Source organism: Lathamus discolor, chromosome 14 (assembly GCF_037157495.1).
Source record: "Lathamus discolor isolate bLatDis1 chromosome 14, bLatDis1.hap1, whole genome shotgun sequence".
NCBI classification, from domain to species: domain Eukaryota; kingdom Metazoa; phylum Chordata; class Aves; order Psittaciformes; family Psittacidae; genus Lathamus; species Lathamus discolor.
Window position 1 is genome coordinate 9,564,575 of NC_088897.1, and position 19,869 is coordinate 9,584,443.

Here is a 19,869-nt window from a genome sequence, read left to right on the forward strand (position 1 = left end):
CTTTTTGGAGTATTCTTATTTCTCTCTAGCTGGGTTCTTTAAAGCTAGCGTGGGGGTTGACTGTGGGCCACCCAGTATATGGCTTGTTGGGACTCCCTCAGTGTTGTGTAGCCAAGTAGTGGTCGGTAGAGGTTTTTGCTCTTTGGGAAATGAGCACATTTCAGCGTGTGGTAGCTCTGTTCTTCATGCTGCGGTGAACCAGCCTGTGCCCAAGTTTATATTCATTGAAATGAAGGATTACCTAGTGCTCAGTGCTGCAGTGGGATGTCCCACCCTGTCCGGTGCTTCACTGGTGGCAGCAGCCTTACCGCTGGGTGCATCTTGCACCCATGAGCTGCCCAGCCTTGGCATAAGGATGATTCCTCCATCACTGCTCTGAGCCCTGGCCAGAAGCGATGCCGATGGGCTCAGCAGCGAGGTGACACACGCAGGGTTGTCAGCGTGTTACTGCATGAGCACACGTTCAGCAGCAGCCCTGGGAAACGTAATACGGAGCTGTCAGGAGCCAGCATGGGCACATGGATGGGTGGAAAGCAACGCGGAGCTCACAGCATTGGCTCTGCCAGGGGCTGGTGAGGAGGCAGCCGGTGCCTGTGTGAGGTGTCTGCCTGCACTGTCTTTGGTTCAGGGGTCTGTATGGTTTTGAGCTGGTTCATTCATAGGCCACGGGTATGTGACAGGAACAGGAAGCCCTCCTGGGCTTGGCTCATTTCAGAAATAATGTCTTCTTCAGGAGTCCAGCCTGGTTTCTTGTGCCTGGAGCAAATAAATCCCAGCCCTGCCTGCAATGGAATATGTGTGATAGGAGTCTGAAGGTCATCTTGCTGCTGCAAAGCAGGGCTTGGGGCACCCGGAGGCAGAGGAATGCTGCAGGTGGTTGTGGTTGTTGTGGGCGCAGTACAGACCCGATGCAGCTGTGTGGGATGAGAACGTTGGCTGCAAACAGCAGCTGTGATTGCTCCCCTTGCTGCCAGCAAGGCTGCTTGGCATGGAGCTGTCATCTTCTGTGCTGTCTCCAAAGGATGCCACTGCTCTCAGCGGTGTATCCGGGCTGCCCTCAGTCTCAGGCTTGCAAAATGGTTTCTGGAACTCAACTCAAATGATCCTGGTGGCACAAGAACACTGATTTCCCAGTAGTGGGCTTGGCTTACAGACCATTAACTCAGTAAGGTATTGAGTGTGTGTCTCCCTACAGCCTTGTTGGATGACCTGAGGCTGGTTAGATCCCATCTCTGAAACCTTGTCTGTGAGTGTGGTTGCTTTGTGCATCTGAAGTGGTTGCTTTTTGCTTGCAGACACAACCATGTTCATCACTGCTTCCTTTTGCAAGTTGTACCCTCTCTGAATGGACCATAACTTCTCTCTTGGGGCAAGGAAAAGCAGTGCCTTTTGAGTTCAGATTCATGCCCGTCATCCTTCGGGCACCTTCTAGCAAAACTGTGACTTTTCCTTGTTCTAGCTCAGCTTCAGCAGATGCTCATATTGGAGACCAAAGCAAAGGAAAAGACAACTGTGAGAAGGGATTGGTAGATAAGTTACTACAAGTAAGTTCCCATTGCAGAGCTTCCTGCGATGATGCCTCTCCGTGTCACTGCAGCTGAATTACCCCTCCAGCGAGCCCCACCTTGGAGCAGAGGAAGTGCCTGTAGACAGTTCCTTTGAAAGAGAAGAAAAAGGCAGGAGTGCAGATGTTGCTGAAAACCCGGTTTACGTCAAGCAGCCGAGAGGCAGCGGTTCCCACGCTCTGTTTGTTTTTCTCCTCGTGCTGTTTCTGAAGTTGCAGAAGTGCTGAGCGCTGAGAGGTGGCCTTTGCTGCAGAACCGCTTCCCCTTTCTCTCCCTGCCCTCAGTGTTGTCACCTCTGTTGACAGTGTTACAGAGCCCTTTTCGGTAAGTCAGGGCCCTTGTTTTGCTCTGCACTGGGTTTGTTTCTATTTTGGATATCAGAGAAGCCTAGACTTGTCTGTGAGTGCTGCCAGCTGACCCTGCTAATACAGCTGTCAGTGCAGAGCAATCCTGCGTTATCCTTGCCTTTTCCATTTCCATGGTGTTGTGGTGGCTTTTTGTTTACTGGGTTTTGGTGGTTTTAGTAGTGACCGGTACTACATTGCTTTACATAGCCCTGAGATCTGGCCTCAGTCTGAAGAGAACCAGGTGGCTTCAGCACTCACGTAGGAGCAAAGGCGTAAGCTGGAAGCCAGACATTGCTCTCCTCCATAGTGTTCATGAGTACTGTTGGCAGTTATTAAACCAGGTGCTTTAAAAAGTAAGCAAAGGACATAGGGATGTTGTTTATTGAAAAACAGCCTATTTTGAAGGTGTAAGAGGTAGATGCTTCCCTGGAGAGGGATGCTGAAGTGTGTGATGCTCTCATCTGGTGGTTTGATGGCGGAACACCTTTGGCTACCAGACTGCACATACATGGAATCATAGAATCCCAGACTGGTTTGGGTTGGAAGGGACCTTGAAGCTCATCCAGTTCCAACCCCTGCCACGGGGAGGGACCCCTTCCACTGGAGCAGCTTGCTCCAAGCCCCTGTGTCCAACCTGGCCTTGAGCACTGCCAGGGATGGGGCAGCCACAGCTTCTCTGGGCACCCTGTGCCAGCGCCTCAGCACCCTCACAGGGAAGAGCTTGTGCCTAAGAGCTCATCTCAGTCTCCCCTCTGGCAGGTTCAAGCCATTCCCCTCGTCCTGTCCCTGCATCCCTTGTCCAAAGCCCCTCTCCAGGTTTCCTGGAGCCCCTTTAGGCACTGGAGCTGCTCTCAGGTCTCCCCTTCAGGAGCCTTCTCTTGTCCAGGCTGCCCCAGCCCAGCTCTCTCAGCCTGGCTCCAGAGCAGAGCTGCTCCAGCCCTCGCAGCATCTCCATGGGCTCCTCTGGACTTGCTCCAACAGCTCCACATCCCTCTTGTGTTATCCAGCTGTATACCCAGCCACCATTGCACCCTTTGCTTGGGGCTGATGATGTATTGGCCAGGACTTTCCTTGTGGCCAGGTCAAGTGAGGGGGAGGCTGGTGGATCAGGGGTGATGCCATGCACGGGGCCTGCTGAGGAGGAAAGGAAACAGCCAGTTTGGGAAGGGGAGCAGGAACAGGGAGGGAAGAGCCTTGAGATGCTGAGGAGAGCAGCAGGCTGCTTGGCCTGCCCTCCTGTAACTTTTCCCACAGCAAGCTGCCGCTGGAATTGCTGCTCTTGCAGGGTGAGTCCTGGCGTGTGCTGCAGGAGTTGCTCCGTGTCCCCAGCTGCCCTTGGTCCACAGCCTCACGATGAGCTCAGGATTGACGCCTGCTCCTCCTGCCAGCGCTTCAAGTTTAGTCTTTTCCTCAGTTTTGTGTTTTGCAGCCTGTGGATTGAAGGAGGACGCTAGAGCCGAGCTGGCAGCAGATGAGGTGTGCACTGGGATGAGATCCCCAGCGCTGTAGTACAGATGTCTGCATTGACACCTCCCTTTTTCAGAGCTTGGAATGCTGAATGCTCCCAGTTAGTCAAAAACTTGCATCATTCCTTACTCTCCGACTTGCCTGCCTGCTTTCAATCAGTGTTTCTGCATTCTTTTATTTGCCTTCGGTCTAACTGGGTCCTGGAGGGAAGGGGTACATCCTGAAGATGGGTTGGGAACTTGAAGCCTTTCTTTGTGATGCATAGTCCCGATGAGCAGCTTCTTGTGTTTACCGAGCTTGCACTGGGTGGTGGCTGTGTCCCAAGAGATGCCCGTTAGGGAAAAAAAAAGGCTTTCTGCTCAGGAGCTGGAAGCCTTCATGGTTACTGCGCAATGTTCTTGTCATGGGAAGCTACAGATGGAGCCTGGCTTGGTGTTGAAATCCCAGCACAGCTTCCCAGTGCTGAGCTGTAGCTCACTGACTGTTAGGATGCTGCCTTGGAGTACTTTTCTGTAGGGCTGACCTGAGGCTGGCAGAGAAGTTATGTGTGTATTTCTGTAAATAATACACGTAGTGGACTTCAAATATCAAGTACCTTGAAATCTTCATTTCCCTTGTCCCATTGCTTTTCCATCTCACCCTTTCCTCTAAGGATGAGGGAGAAAGGGACAGGAGGATGTGATCTCCCTGCAGTGCCTGTGTTGCTGCCGTGCGTGCTGTGGGCATGGCTGGTGAGGAGGTTTGCTCCTCGCTGTGTTGCCCATTCCTGTGCCCTGGGGGCTGTGATGGAAGGACTTCTCCTGCTGAGCCTCCCAGGGATGGTGCCAGCTCTGTCAGTTGTGCTGCTTGGCGTGCACCCGGTTAAGGGCTGGGCTGGACAGGACAGAGCCTGTTGTAAAGGAGCTGCTCCGAGGAGTAAGTTGAGCCGGCTGAAAAGTCATCCTTAGGCTCACAATAACTTAATTAAGTGTTTATTAGAATAAAACATTGCCAGAAGCTGTTCAGGTGCCTCTTTGCTTTCCTTGCTCTGCTTCTAAAAGGTTTTCTCTGCTTTCTCTATGAGATAGAAATTCGTTATTCTGAGGGTGGTAAGGTGCTGGCACAGGTTGGACGGGGCTTAGAGCAAGCTGCTCTAGTGGAAGGTGTCCCTGCCCATGGCAGGGGTTGGAACTGGATGAGCTTTAAGGTCCCTTCCGACACAAACCAGTCCGTAATTCACTGTCAGTTATCAGTTACAGCTGTTTGGACTTTCCTATAAACTTCTTGCCTTTCTTCCCAAGATTTTCTTTACTGCTGGAATCTCAGAGCAAGGGCTTGGTTGTGTGTTTGTGTATTATGGGGCTCTCTTTGTTGGGGCGCTGTGCTGGATACTGATGTGTGTTGTATGTCTGGTGTTAGGATTTTGTGGCAGGTGATGCCAAGAGCACCGATGCCATGCCCTCCTCTGCACAGTGAGTGTCCCCAGAGCTGTATTTGCAGGACGAGGTTGTTGTCCCCACCAACAGGCTCTCTTTCCAGTGGTGCTGATGACCATCTCCTGCACGCGCTCCTGCCCTGCCAGCCTGACCTTGCTCTACCAGAACATTCTTCAGTTGTTCTGACCCTTTGTATAGAATATTACATTTCTTTTCCCTAGTCTTTCCGAGTAAGCTTTATTGCTTGTGGTTAATGGCCCAGAAGGTGGATTCCTGGGAGGATGTACCTGATGTACTTCTTAAGTTCTGCCTACTTTCAAGGTACATAGCTCATAGCAGAGTGCTGGTGATAAGAGAAAGTGATGGAAATGAGAAGATTTTTACCCTCCCAGCCCTCTAGCTACGTGCTGCTTTATCCACTAAAAATAGTTGCTAATTCAGCCTTCTGGAGGAACATCAGGCCCAGGATAAAGGATTGCTGATACTAGGTGTGGGCTTTGCTGATAAAATGGACTCTGTGAAAACTGGCTGTGACTGCTGGATGCTTTCTCCTCCTGTGTCTCTGTGGTGAGATTGTGAAGGGAGGAGGAGGAGAGGATGTCTTCTCACTCTTCCTCTATCAATTGTCTTGTCTCCTGGTGAGGCTCCGCAAAGTGCAGTCTTTTTTGCCCCACTCCATCATGGGGGCAAGTCTGAAAGCAGGAGTGTTTTTCTTTAGGGCATCAAGCACTCTTGAATCAAAACATGTTCAAGCTAAGTGAGGGAGGAAGATTTCTTTTGTTCTTTATACCTGTATTAAGTTAGCAGCTTCAAGATAACTCAGTGTTTCCCTACTTCAGACTGTGTAACCTGAGAGCTTTCAGAGGTTCTATTTGTCACCAAAAGCTGGAAAAGCTCAGTCAAAATTCGTTACATGAGAAAGCTCGGAGGAAACATCAGTGCTCAGTGTGCCCAATTAACCTAATCTGGTTCGGTTTTAACTCCGGCATAGGTAAAGATCTCGGATCCATTTCAGTTTGGCATGAGTGATGTTTTCCTTTTCAGCATTTGGGTTTTGTTGAAGCATCCAGTGCCTGTTTGATGTCTGGTTTAATTTTAGGAAGTAGTCCTGGGAGAAACCCTGTCAGTAAGGGGGAGTGCTGAGGTTATGACTGTGCAGTCGAAACATTGGGATGTACTACAGGCTTGAAAAAGAAGATCCTTCTGATGTATCTGTTGTTGGAGCTCAGAGAATCTGATGGGTTTATATCCCCACCAGCAAAGTGGAGAGGTGCCCACAGATGTGCTTGAGGTTAGGGGGAAATCCACCTTTAACACGAGCTTTTATGATTCTTAACACCTATCAAAATGTATTTGGCAAAGCCTACTTCTAAAGCAGCCAGCCTCAAACCATGGAGCCGGGAGATCCCAGGCTCATGCCATGCTGTGTCCTGGTTTCTGGTCACGTTTGGTTTCTCTGTGATGTCTTCAGTCATGCTTAGGTGTATGCCTGCCTTTGGGTAGCTACTGAATCATGTGCCTGCAGTAGGAGGCAGGCAGGCAGCCTTGGCTTATGCTGCAGAGCAGAAGGAGCTGTGGAGGGTGGTGACTTGGCCTATCCTAGTGTTCAACTGCGTTTTGTAACGGGATTTCTCCAAATACATGGATGGTTTTTGTGCTCCAGTGTTACCATTTCCCAGTCCTCATCCCTTAAAGGAAGGGAGTAAATAATCACATCTGGTATTTGTTTAAGCAGAGAAAGGAACTAAGAAGTTCCTAGTCTGTTGTTTGGTTGAAGAGAGCAAGCCAATGTCTTTCTCGAGGCACAGAGCTGCTGGGGTGCATGATGCCAGGGACTCTCCCACCCTGTCTTATCATCCTCATCAACCATCCTGTTGACTATAGAGTTGTTTCTGGCTTTCTTCAAAGCCTGTACGACTATTTTATCAATTCTGAGAAAAGCAGGAACCTTTAACTGTGCAACAGGATGGTTTAATATAGTGTGTCCTGCTTTTTGCATGTGGCACAGCATCTCCTAAGAAAACTGCTGGAAGAGCTGCTTAAAATACCAGCTGTTCCACAGAACTTGAGAACTCTCTATTGTGCCTTTCCACAAACCTCTCCTCCTGTGATTTCAGAAAGGGCAAACTCAAGGCAGTAAATGATCTCTGAATTCAACAGCATTACAGCTTTGCTTTCAATGTACAAGTTTTCGAGTCAGTTATCGTATGACTCAGTGGTTTCCTGATTTCTTAAGCCCTTACGCACACTAATTTTCTTTTGGCTAACTGCTGAAGGGAGACATTTGTTTCTGGAGGGCATCGGCTGTGCCTGAACCCCAAAGCACAGGGTTAACAAAGCCCATAGTTACAGAGGTGCGTGGGCTTGCTGCGTGAATCGCCCTTTAGAAATGTGGAGCTCTCATCTTGACTTTCAAATCGAAAATATAGCCATAGGTTAATCCCCTCTGCCTGCTCAGGTTCCACCTCTGCAGGCAGAGTGGCACCAGGCGTGTGTTCTGCTTTTCAGTGTTTCTCTGTTCCTGTTCTCAGTTATGCTTTGAATGTTTGCAGTGCTTACATGGAGGGGGAGTTCTTTACCAACAAAGTAATTCAGTGGAAATCACTTCCTTGCAAAAGAACCTTGAACCTTTCTTGTTCTGTTGCTTTTAAAGAGAGTAGGGAGTTTTCCTTATTCACTGTTTGTGTCTCCTCTTGCAGCATCAGCGAAAGCTTCCTCACTGTGAAAGGTGCGGCTCTCTTCCTACCACGAGGAAATGGGTCATCTACTCCCAGGATCAGTCACAGGCGCAACAAGCATGCAGGTAATGTGTTGTATGTGATGGCTGAGGCTTGTCTGCTCGCTCTTGTGTCCAAGTTTACCTTTCTTGAGTTCACTCCCACTGAATAACACACATTTCTGTTTGCATCAGGTGTGTATTAAAGCTGGACCTGCCACTCTCAAGACTGTGATGTTTAATGCCGATAGAAAAAAAAGGCTTCAGTACTCTCTTGTTTATGCTGCAAAACCAAACAAATAGGTGGCATCAGGGTAGCAGTTGTGTTCTTAACTCTCCATGGTGTCAACTGCCCCCCAGAATATCATCCTGTAACTTCTGTATGAGAGAGAGGCTTGAGTATTGCCATCAAAACCTTCATGAGTTACACTGGGAAACTTGAGGTTGTGATACGGGATGAGTAATGGTTCTTCCTGATCTGAAAGTAACAGGTTATGATGGAGGAGAGGAAGAGACTTACCTCTACGTAGTGGTGAGGAAACCTCTGAGCAAAGTCAGTGTGACTTCTCAGACGTGTGAGCAGAGTGAATAATACGGAGCCGGTCATAATTCCACCCCCTTTATCTGCTGAAAGTCTGATCTGTGTTTTTGCTTTGACTGTTTGGAAAGTCAGTCTGAGTAATGAAACTCAAACATTTCAAGGTAGGTTGTTCGTTGTGTGTATGGTGCTTATTCACTGGTGGTGTTCTACAGGGATCAGATAATGTGGGGGTTTTCCCTTCCATTGAACAATCAGGAAAAATAAACCCAACATTGAGACCTTCACACTTCTGCATAGGGGAAAGAGACAGAAACAGAGCCTGGAGTCAACTTTCTTTGCCAAAAAGTGACCACCGAAAGGTGATTTGGTTTGGTTCCAGGTATAGATTTCTTTGTACTTTGATACCATGAGGCTGTCATCGAGCTCTGCATCCAGGGGAGTTACGTGGTCCGCTTCAGAATCTGTTCACAAACCTCTTAACTGCCTTTGCTTTGAATTCTTTTTATTAATGACGTACTTCCACTCAGACACAGTATGAGCAGTGCCCAAATTGCTTTGAGCGAGATACATTACCAGATGTAAAGGAAAATAAATTGTTCTGAAACTGAATTTAAAGCTGGATTTTCTGATTGAGGCTAACGTGAAATTGTTGTGAAAGCAGAAGCCGCAGTGGTAGAAGTTTATCTTGACCTGTCTTGGGTTTTAATCTCTCCAAAGTCCTCTGCATCACTGAAGCACAGGTCTCCACCTGGCAGTTGCTGTCTTGGCTTTACCTTGCAGAAGAGACCTGCTGGGTGGTTTTCCCTATGAACAAGTCAAGGCAAGGCAATGCAGACAGCTTTTGAGTCTCTCTTGTTGCCTCATCTGCTCACTACTGCTGAGCTGTATGAGGTCTGGAAGCCTTGGTGGGAATGAGTTTCTTGTCTAATCAGCCCAGAGCTCTTAAAAGTCAGGTTGCCAAGAAAGGAAACCTGGTGTGTTGTAATTGCTTCCAGCAAGATGTTTTGTATTGAAGAGGGTGGCTTGCCTAAGGGGTGGGATTTTTGTTCTTAGAAGACTCCTTTTATTCCTGTCTCTTCAGTTTATGTGGTGAGATTTCATGTCCCTTCCTCAGTTTCCCTGCATGTCAAGTGGTGTGAATGGTACAGTATTTCTTAAATGGTGCATGGAGATGTCACTCAAGAGGGACCTTTGTACAAGAGTGTGCATCACCTTCCTCTTCTGAGAACCCCTCTAATGTACAGCACATGCCAGCAGACCAAGGCACTGAGCAATCAGTGTTTCACCTTCCTGAGCGTAACATCTGTGCCACCAAAATTAAACAGGGATGTACTGAGAGTGGCTGTGCTGTGAGGTGACCCGGCTGTTGGCAGCGAGCTGGCAGAGTGTGTGATGACTGTCTCCTTTCTTGGGCTCCGATAATCCATGCTCAGCTTTCATTCCCATGTGTGTGTGTCGTGACTTATCTCTGGCACACAAAATTAGAAGGGGGGTAGAGAGCGGACATAACTTTCCAGTATGAAATTGCTGCCTATGGATGCAGTAGTGTTTCAAGTGGCTATGAGAGCATTTTCTAGGAAGGCTGACTAACCTTCCTGACCTGCTGTTCCAATTCATCAGAGGTGCTAGAATCCAGCATAAAGAGTAAATGCATAACAGGAAATAATTAATGCTTACACCCATTTCTTTAATCTTATCATCTTCAGCATCACGAGTTGGCAAGTTGACTTGATGTGGTACCAGCTTAGTGATACATGCTCCCCTTGCTTAGTGGTCCTGTGCTGCCTGGGCTGCGTTCCGTGGGACTATGGCTTGCTTTTACACTCCAACAACACCGGAGGAGGCCAGAAAAGGATGTCGCTTCCCTGGGCTTTTGCTACGTCTGGGATACTGTAAATCACTTCTAAGAGCCCACCCTCCGTGGTGCTTTGCACCTAGCCTGCCAGCTGAAGGAAACAAAAGCATCTGCTGGACAATGCGATAGGAAGCAGCAGTCTTGTCATGAATGCCAGCAAAGCCGACAGCTCTTCATAGGACAGGATGTGATATTTTTGTGCTGATTCTGGCATGTTAAAACTTTTCCTTTGCTTTTTCTTAATCCAGGAAGTTTACAAACTGCCTTGTGTGTTGGGGGCTGAAAATGCCTGCAAGTCAGCTAAAGCTGGCCAAGGAAGCATTTTCCAGCTCCCTAGCTCCCAAAGCTGGCAGGGCTGGCTGGGGAACAGGGAGGAATGAACTTTCTGAGGCTCCTTGACTGAGCCTTGCAGAAAGGGTTGTCTTAGAATTTCCTCTCTTTTTTCTAAGTATTGAGATAATCCAGTAGTCTCTGTGGTGTTTTTTAAACTCTGGAAACTTCAGCTCTGAAACTGGTTCCTGATGTTGGATTACTGACAGCAATAGGTGGGAACTCTGACGCCTTGGGAAGGAAAAACTGAGGTGAAGCAGCTTTCGTTTTAAGCTGCCTAAGACGTGAATGTCTCATGAGTCAAATACTTGCTGGGCTCTTCCAGGCTGCCAGGCAGGAGGTGCCACCTGAAGCAGAGAGACCTTTGCCTGTTGAGACAACAGGCGCTTGCATCTGAAACTTGATGGAATGAGCAGCACTGGTAGGATTTTGCACTGGTGTCGACACGGGGAAATCCTGTCTCCCACTGCACCCACAGGAGGACAAGCATCTGATGGATGAGCTGGCGTTTCCTGTCCTACCTATCTCCCTACATAATTGCTTTTCAGGGAGGCACATGCCAGCCTCTCCAGCGCTGGGAACAGTGTCCCTGGGCAGGAAGTAGCCTCATGTGCTTGTTGCTTGAACGTTGTCTGTGACTTCCCTCACACTGCAGTGCCTCGACTTTTTCCACCCCCAGTTAAAAATGCAGTCCCAAGGCATTTCCTCATTCTCCATACGCTGAAATGTGTTTCAAAGAGGAAGGAATAGGAGCAGGGAATGCTGAGTCCTGTGCAGCCCTCTCCACACAAGCTTGCCTCTGTCCCATCAGGAGATAGCTGCAGCAGCCCTTCAGCCCTGCTGTAAAAATCATTTGGAAACCAGGCACCATAGTCTTGTTGGGCAGTGTTTCCTTTCTTACCTTTCCTTTTTGCAGCACTTCTGGATGCTCTTCCGTATCCAAGTTTCCTTATTTCTGAAGTCCATGAAATGGCACGGATTCTAGTACCGCTGATAAATTAGAAAGGGAGGTCAGGAAGGTTACTCAACCTTCCTAGAAAATGCTTTTGTAACCAGTTGTGCTGAATACTTGCTCCAGCATTCATGCTCTTCCCTGCAGTGTTGCCTGAACTCCACTTCCCATATGTGGAGGAGTGGGAGAGTAAAGGCTCCTTTTGCCAATCCATGCCGCCCACTGGCAGCCTTGTACTCTCCTTTCTGGGAATACAGATTCATTTTCCAGGTAGCAATTGAAAAACCAGCCCATTGCTGGAGGTGTTCTCACGTTCTGACATTCAGAAAGTAATGGGCTTGCTCGGCAGAGAAGCTCTTGGCTCTCTATGGGCAGTACCAGCCATCTCACTTGTCTTTCATATGTGTGATGCTTTTGGAACCTGGGACACTCGGCTCTCCAAAGTCTTCCTGAAAGCTACTGTGACCGTGATTTTTTTTTCTCTTGTTTCAGTGTTCCTCATCCTCACCTCTAAAAAGTGTTTTCTAGGAGCGGTTGTAGGTTCTTGGCTTCTCAGGTGGCAGTTCTGTGCTGCTTTTGGGGGTAGTGTTGGTCCATAAGCTCATATGGGCATGTGATGCTCTGAGATGGGACTAAATCTCATTTCAAAGGGGATTCTTTTGCCTAGGTATTAGTTCGGCACTAAGTAATAATGAATAATGTTTTGAAGCATGAGGTAGAATGAGATGTGGAAGGCTCCATTTCTGCCTCATTTGCCTTGTCTTTCAGCAAAACACAGTACTAAAACACTGTTTCCGTTGAAAGGATGACAGGGTTTAGCAGGAGAGAAGAGCATGGTAAGATGGAAACAGGTGAGCACATGGAGCAAAGAGCAGCTGACTAAGAGCTGGAGCTTTGTCATCTCTGAGTAGGTGGAAGTGCCAACGCTCCCGGTGACGTGTCAGGTTGCTTGGTGGATGTTTGCTCTGGCTGGACAGCCAGGAATTCGCGTGTGATTTCCAGCTATTTCCCTGCATTCACCTTTCCCTCTTGCCTGCAGGGGATCTCCAGCAACACCTGCAGGCCATGTTCATACTGCTCCGCCCAGAAGACAACATCAGACTGGTAGGCTGGCTTTTTGCTTATCTGCTCTTAAGGAGTATAAAGGTTGTGTTCCGCTTGACAAATACACCTGTGTAATTCAAGAAGGCAGTGGTTTGTGTAGGCTTGAGTGGGTTTGTGTAGGCTTGAGTGGGTTTGGGGAGTCTTCTTTGCAATCACAAAGGTAGAAAAGCAGTTAATTATGAAAGGCTTATTTGGTTGGCCAGTGAGACAAATAGTTTGGCTGGAAGACTGCCTTTGAACCAAATAGTTATGCTCTCAAAAAGTACTGTAACAATTGCCAGGGCAGCTGGGTAAATTAGCTTGTGTCCTGTGTAAATCAAGAGTAGTACCTGCCCTTCCCCATTAGTTCAGTTGTGTTCCTCACTCTGCTCTCCTAACTTGTTGCATCCCAAAAGACCATGGCTTACCAGGAAGGAGCATATGGGATCCCCAAGTAGCTATCCACCTAAATTGAACCTTGTCTTTCTGCTTTTCTGGGTTGTTTTATAATGATGGAATGAAAGGCATTGCTGTTTATAGCATCGATACACAGTCCTACAGACCTCCAGAAGCCAAAGAGCAGCAGTGAGGAATTTGTCTAGGACACACTGAAGTGCTCTACAAGGTCAGGCATGACTGCAGTGTATCTGCATCTCTCATCACTCAGTAGCCTGAAGTTTCTTTCCTGTGTTGTCTTGGTGCATCTTAGCAACGTATGCCCGAAGTAGGGCTGCCAGCTTCAGAAGTGTTATTCTGGCACCTCTGGTTTGCTGAATCCTCCTGGTGCTGGACTGATTGTATGAGTATAGCTAGGAAACAGTCAAGATGACTATGGAATGCATTAACTTTCAAAGTGACCACCAAAAATAACCTGCTACAAGCAAACAAAAGGACCTGCTCCTAAGCTTTGTCAGGCACACCTTGCTGTCATGAAAATTCCAGCAAAAGTGATGGGAATGGGGGTTCTGGATGCTTTTCAGAATCTGAGCCAGGGTTAGAACATTGGAAGCTATTGAACAAGTTATTGTTCAGCAATATCACTGGCTACATTGTGTGATTTGGGACAAATTAGCCTTAACAGCTGAATAAGGACTTTGTGGGCTGAGACATAAACCCTTTTGTTCTGAGCTACATTTGGAATGCTGAAATCTTGCGTGAGGTTAAGTTCGATAGTCTACTTGAATTTAATTGATTCTTGACGAACGAAGGGTGTGCAGGGCTGCAATAGACTCTCTCATAAAGCAGTAGATACAAATGAGATTTGAAATACAAACACTACTGAGAGAAACGCATTCTCTTCTTGTGTTGGCTGCTACCATTCGAAGGGCAGACTTCACAGCTCAGAGGGCAGCAGAGGAATCTAATCCTCCATAAACCTACACTTCAGATTTGGAACAACTCTCGTTTCTGTTGGAGCTGTTGGCAGAGGTTTTTAGCCTTCCATGGGAGCAGGATTAGAGCAGTGGTACCACTGCATGATCAGTAGGAAAGAGGAAAGTGAATTAAGAGTACAAACTGAGTGAGTGTTTTCCTGTAGCTTAGCGGAGTGGGGACTTGTTCACTTGCATGTGTCAGTAATAAGAGAAGACTTGGGCACCTTTTTTGTTTTCAAATATCCCAGTGAGAAATGTGTTCGTGTATGAAACACCTTCTATCATGTAGCATGAGAAAGATGAAAGGTCAGCATGAACTTCTTGGAATGTGCTGTTCATAAGGGCTGGCAAAATACCACATCATACTTCTGATGAAACAAGAATGCAGCAGAAGATAAAGTTGGGTTGTGTTTAGGTGAGCCTGAAATTGAGAAAAATGTTGCTGAAAGGGCTGCAGGGGATGACTTGTTCATGAACACGCTGTAAATAACATTCCCAAATTGAGGAGAAAGCTAGCTCTGTGGAGCTGTTGAGAAAGAACCTTCCATCTCATTGCAGTCCGTGAAGCCAGAACCTCCTCCCTAGATAGACTGGGATGTCTAATCTCTTCATTTAAAAGGCATCAGACCACTCGGTGCACTCCTGTTGTTGGGTGAGCACATGAACTAGCACTTGATGAAAAGGTTGGAGACCAATTTGTGGTTTGATGGTTGTGTGGAGCTCTAATAGGAACTGTTGAGGTTGGCTGGTTTATAATGTCAAGTTTGCTGGTTTATTATTCTAGTAAATTTAGCAGAACACTTTGTCTGCTCCAGTCATGATTCTTTGCTTTGCGGCAAGGCTCTAAGTGTTAAATCTAGAGAACCACAGTAAGCCATGCCTGTTTCTCTTAAGCAGCCCTTTGAAAATCCCACCACACTGACTTGAAGCTACGTGACCTTTGGTTGCTGTTTGTCCAGCCCTGTTCTAAAGGGTCTTGTGTTAAGACCATGCTTCCCATTACTGCTAGCCAAGTTGGTTTAGCAAAGTTAAGTTATAGTAATCCTCTTGCTGCTGGACTGTCCTGAAGAGAAGCAGAACAGAACTTGTGTGTGGATGCCCCAACACAGGGCATCTGTTGTCCATCCGCTCACATTTTAGCCAAGTCTGGGTTTCTGTTTGAGGTTTGGTTCCTAATGTAGATAATTACTTTAACCACCAAGATCTTGGTGACTGCTTGCTCTTCTAGGTTGAAGAGCACCCTTTCTGTTTCCCTGCAAGTGGTTAGTTGTAGAAACAGCTGTCTTGGGCAGAATTCACACCTTGAAGGACTGACCACTTTGATCCTCCATGTTTCCAAAGGAATCCCAGTGACTCAAGGAGCAAGAAGGAACATAAGGCTGGTTTTAGCATGACTTTTCCTAAAGAGATGGGGTGGGGCACAGTCTCTGGCTGTACGGAGCACATCTGTCTGCTGGCATCAGCGTTTGGGTAGTTTGTGTTACTCTTTGGTCCTGTTGGACAAGTCTAGAAGACAGAGTCAACACCGTCTGCTGCCTGCACTTGCTGTTCTGTCCCCGTCACTAGAGCTGCTGCTCCCTGCAATGCCACTGGGAAGCTTTCCCTGCTGCTCTCAGCTGCAATAGAGCACTCTGGTGAATGTAGTGAGCTCTGTTCCAGCTGCCTGTGCTGTTTGAATCTTTACTGTAGACTGCCACATCTTGTGGCCAAGACTTACTGGCTCGTGGGCAGGTGAGGTGTGAGGAGCTCAGAGGGGATTTCCTCTAACCTACAAGGTGCCATTCTGGACTCAAGACCAAGTTATAAAGAGCTAAAGGAACGTATTGGGAAGAGCAGCCTCCTCCTGAGAGATTCCACACAATAGTTATTTTGTGAGCTTTTTATATAAGGGTAAAAGGCCTGTTGAAACTGGGCTCTGTGAGCCATGAACTCCTGTGGGGCCACCAAGAAATGTCTACACAAGAACTGGCTCAGGAGGGCTGCTGGTGTTTGGGGAATTCAGGTTTGCTTTGTGAAGTTGTCAACCACTTTTGAGCTTCAGCTGTTGGATCACAAGGAATTCAACTGGTTCCCATCACAGCATGGGGCAAGGCTGGCCTGTGATAGCTCTTTCTTCCCCATATTTGCTCTCTGCAGGCCCTGCTCAAAGTTTAAGCAGCAGTTTAACCGTATAGTAAACACAGAGGCCAGACAGTGTCTTGGGGCTGGATTAGGCTGTCCAAAGTTAAGCTTTGATATACATGATTACGACACTTCCTTCATAGGGATATCATAGTTTGTCTGTGACTAAAATAACTGCAAATGATGTGGAACAGAGTCCAAAGAGTGTTGCAAGTGAAGGCTGCCTACTGCAGGTGTTATGGACAAAACTTGCAATGCTGGGCTCCCTTCCCCAGGCTCCTCACTCAGCAGCAGTCTGTAAGAGGACTTCCTGGAGTCACTTCTGTTCTCACTTCCTCATGGCTTCTGGAGGAGTAGGGTACTTCAGTGTAGCCTTTCAGGAGCTTCAGTGTTGGTCTCCACAACTTGGCTGCACGGCTGCTTTCTGAATGCTGTCAGTACTATTTGATTTGGGGGAGTGCAGGCTGAGCCCTGCTAGATCTCTCTTTTGACTCTGGGGTGCTTGTGATCGTGGTAGGAGCAGTGAGGCACAGTGATTTTCATCTTCTCTGGGCAATCTGAATGCACCCATGGTTACAGCTTAGTGATAAGGAAGTCTTTTCCTGCAGGTGTAAGGCAGTGAGGTTGGTTCTGCACTGAGGAAGCTGCTAGAAGGATTCAAAGGGCCAGCTGGAAACCACATCTGATTTAGATCCTGCATTTCTGCCCAGCTGCCTGGTGCAGTGGTGGAAAAAGCCTCATTGGAGCTGTTGTAGCGCATAGTAGTGTAAAGCCAAGCCCTAGGTTTTTGGACAAAGCCCTCTGAGAGGTGAAGAGTGCATTCAACACCAGTCTCTCTGAACGTGTAACTCTCAATGAAGCTCTCTAGGCTGGGACTACTTGGTGGACTGTGGCAGCCAGTCCCATAGGCTGATGTTTAAACCCAGCCTTAGTGAGACAGGGCAGGCCTGCGGCAAGGTGTGCAGAAAGCACCAGGAGCATCCCACTGGTGAGGAGAGCTTTGTTTAAAAGAGTAAGTTGCTTCTCCCTCTTCTGCTGGTTACCCAGCTGAGAAGTACTAGTGCAAACTGCATCACTGCTTCTGCGCCTGTCACTCAGCATGAACAAGTGGCTTGTAAAGGTAATGGGGTGTGTGTTTTGCTGGCTGCACTGCTGATCTCTCCCCTTCCTTCCTTTAGGCCGTAAGACTGGAAAGCACCTACCAGAACCGCACTAGATACATGGTGGTAGTGTCCACCAACGGCAGACAAGACACTGAAGAGAGCATTGTCCTAGGAATGGATTTCTCTTCCAATGACAGGTACTCACAGTGTCCAGGTGGGGGAAGTCCTCATGTTCACCCACATGTCAAGTGTAGAAGTCTCTGTCTGGTGTCCATGCATTCTGGGGATAGACTGCTTCAGGTTTTCCAGCTAACACCTTTCTTGAGATCCAGAATTCCCCTTTTATTTCTTGAAAAGAGGTGGCAAATGGGAGGGTGACAGAGCAGGTGAGCGTTTCCTCCATTCCTCCAGCTTGTGTGAGGGTGTTAAGTGCCCTTAAGCATCTCTAAATGGTGAGGGCCCTAATCCTGCATCTGCACATCAGAGACAGGGACGACTTGGATGCAAAGAAAGAAAAAGCTGCAATTAGAAAAGCTGGACATCAAGGTTCAGGAAAGCAGCTAATAAGAAGCTGTCAGGCAGCTTCTCCAAGGTCCTGGCAGAAAGGGCCTGATGGGAACGTCAGGGTTGCTGATGGCAGATCTTGAACAACGTGTCCTCTCCCCAGACATCAGTATGTCATCAGGGTTTAGTGCTTTTGCTTCATTCATTTAAATTGCTGCTGACCTCTCCAAAAGGCTGCAGAATGTGACTCTAAGCCAGGAGGAAGCACCTCCAACAGCTTCAGGGGCAGAAGCCTCACATTTACAAGGGGACACAGAGCACTTTGGGGAAGGAATGGAGGCACATGAGTTGTAAGTTTTTGCATACGTAGGAAGAGAATCACTTGGATATTCCAATGAAACTGCTTGGCCAAGAAACTGCCTTCCAACCAGGCTGCTGATCACAGCAGCTGCCATACTTAATTTCACATGGCTTGGTTTGGATGCTTAGTTCAAGTGATGTCTGATAAAAAGAGGGACCAGCTTGATGCTTCCACTCGCTCCTGTCTCCCTTCCTGTGTGTACATGTGCACAGCTGTAGCTCGGAGTTGTGGTAGGGCAAGAATAATTTGTCCTTGCGCAGGTTGCTGTGAGCTTGGAGTTTACTATTGGCTGTGATGTACCAGCATAGCCACCTTTGATAACTGAGAGCTGGTATTCATCTCTAATAACGCAGCAGGGTCATTTTAGCTTTCTGCTAGAGTTACTTCAGTTCTGGATGGTCAGTCTGATACAGCCTCTCTTAGCCCACTTGGTATTTATAACTCAATGTAGACTTGTTGCTATGGTCTCTGATAAGCGCCTGCTGAACAGTGTCACTAAAAATACCCTGGCCACCTTGGGAAGCCTTTAAAAACACAACTTTCCATGAGCTCATCTCATGTTGTCAACAGAAATAGCTGCGTGCCACAGTGTCTCCTTGTGCTGGGCACCAGTCGCTCCAAGGCATGTACATTTACAGGGCTTCATGTCTGCTGACCCTCTGAAGCTTTGAGTCTCGCCCTCTTCCCCCACTTGTCATGAGTTGCAGGCACTGACAGGGATGTTAGGGCTTGTGGAAATTTGAGAGCAGCTACTACAAAGAATAAGAGCAAGAGACAAAAGAATCCAGTTCTTCAAGATGCTGTTGTGATTATGGACCAATTTTACAGCTTTACGAGAGTCAGCTTTTCTGTTTGACCACTTGGTGCAGGCTGCGTTGGGGTTCCCCTTCCTTTTTCGTTGACTTCCTTTTTGCTTGACTTCTGCTTTTAACTTGGCTTTTTGCTCAGCCTTACAGAGAGCAGGTGACTGAGGGCAAAGAGGTCAAAGCAGCTGAGAGACGAGTGGGATTGCCAAGAGGTGTCTGTCTCAGTGCAGTGTCATCCTTGAGGTGCAGGAGAGTGAACAAGTCAGGAGTCAACAGTGGGCGATAGTCTGTGCTTGCAGACCTACCTTGCTGCTATTCACCCTGCTGTTGCACTACACTGGTCCCAGTTCCCAGCAGCTGGGGCTGAGGGACAAAGAAGAAAACAAAGCTGTTGATTGCAAAATCGGAGCTAGAACCAAACCACTTGAGCCTGAGAGGGGCTAATCTTTAAAGAAAAGCCTGAAGACTGTGAGCCCCCTCTGATCTTCTGTACAAAGCTTGCTGCTTTGAATCCTGTCTGCTCTTCTCTTGGGTGTATGTTAACCCTTTAAGCTTGCTTGACAGTATTGCTGTACCCTGTATGTGGTAAATGATCCTTGCCAGGCACCTATAGAACAACACTGGCACTGTTTGTCCCTGAAGCAGTAGTGGGATTTTCATTTTTTTCCTAATAAGTACAAAAATAGGCAACCATTGCTGTGAAATTAGAATAATAGCATGGTGCTGTAGTAGATGGGCTGACCTTCTCTTTCTTACTACAGTAGCACTTGTACAATGGGCTTGGTGCTGCCGCTGTGGAGTGACACCTTGATCCACCTGGATGGGGATGGGTGAGTGTCTTCTGTATGTTCTAGATGGTTAGGGTCTGGTGTGAGCTTGCAGCACGGTGTATGGGGAAGGATTCAAATGATCACAGAGTCCTAACCGGTCCAGCAGACCTGTTGTTGACCACTGTGGGGTTAGTAGGCTCAGAGGCCCTAAATCACAGTGGTTGTGGCAGGGAACACCAATAATTGACTTATCTGTGAATAAACACACACTGAGACAGTGGCTTATGTGTGTGTTTAAGCTGGAGTAAAGGAGCTTTTCCTGAAGAGTGGGTGTATAGTGAAAGCTCCTTAAAGGGATCCTATTATGTGCCTCCATCATGCTGCAGCAGGCAGCATTCAGCTGAACATAAAATAAGAATGATGTTTGTCTGCCAAATAGACACCTGACTTGCAGACTCCTGTTTGTGCCAGTTACAAAGGCTGTCTAGTGCAGTGCATGGAATGACTTTTCTTTCCTTGGTAGCTGCCCGAGGATCACTGTAGCTGGACTCTGTTGCTCC

The 19,869-nt window shown here is 47.7% G+C and overlaps 1 protein-coding gene across 3 annotated transcripts in view; it reads left to right on the plus strand.

Moving 5' to 3' along the window:
• Positions 1-19,869, plus strand: part of SSH2 (slingshot protein phosphatase 2) — a 92,057-nt gene that overhangs the window by 50,587 nt on the left and 21,601 nt on the right. For 2 of the 3 annotated variants that reach the window (XM_065694844.1, XM_065694845.1), the window contains 4 exons: positions 7,494-7,597; positions 12,228-12,292; positions 16,944-17,065; positions 19,301-19,369. In XM_065694844.1, coding sequence (XP_065550916.1) covers positions 7,494-7,597; positions 12,228-12,292; positions 16,944-17,065; positions 19,301-19,369 — 360 coding nt within the window. Of the gene's footprint in view, positions 1-7,493; positions 7,598-12,227; positions 12,293-14,922; positions 15,023-16,943; positions 17,066-19,300; positions 19,370-19,869 lie in introns of those variants that run through there. The other variant, XM_065694846.1, reaches the window with a different exon arrangement.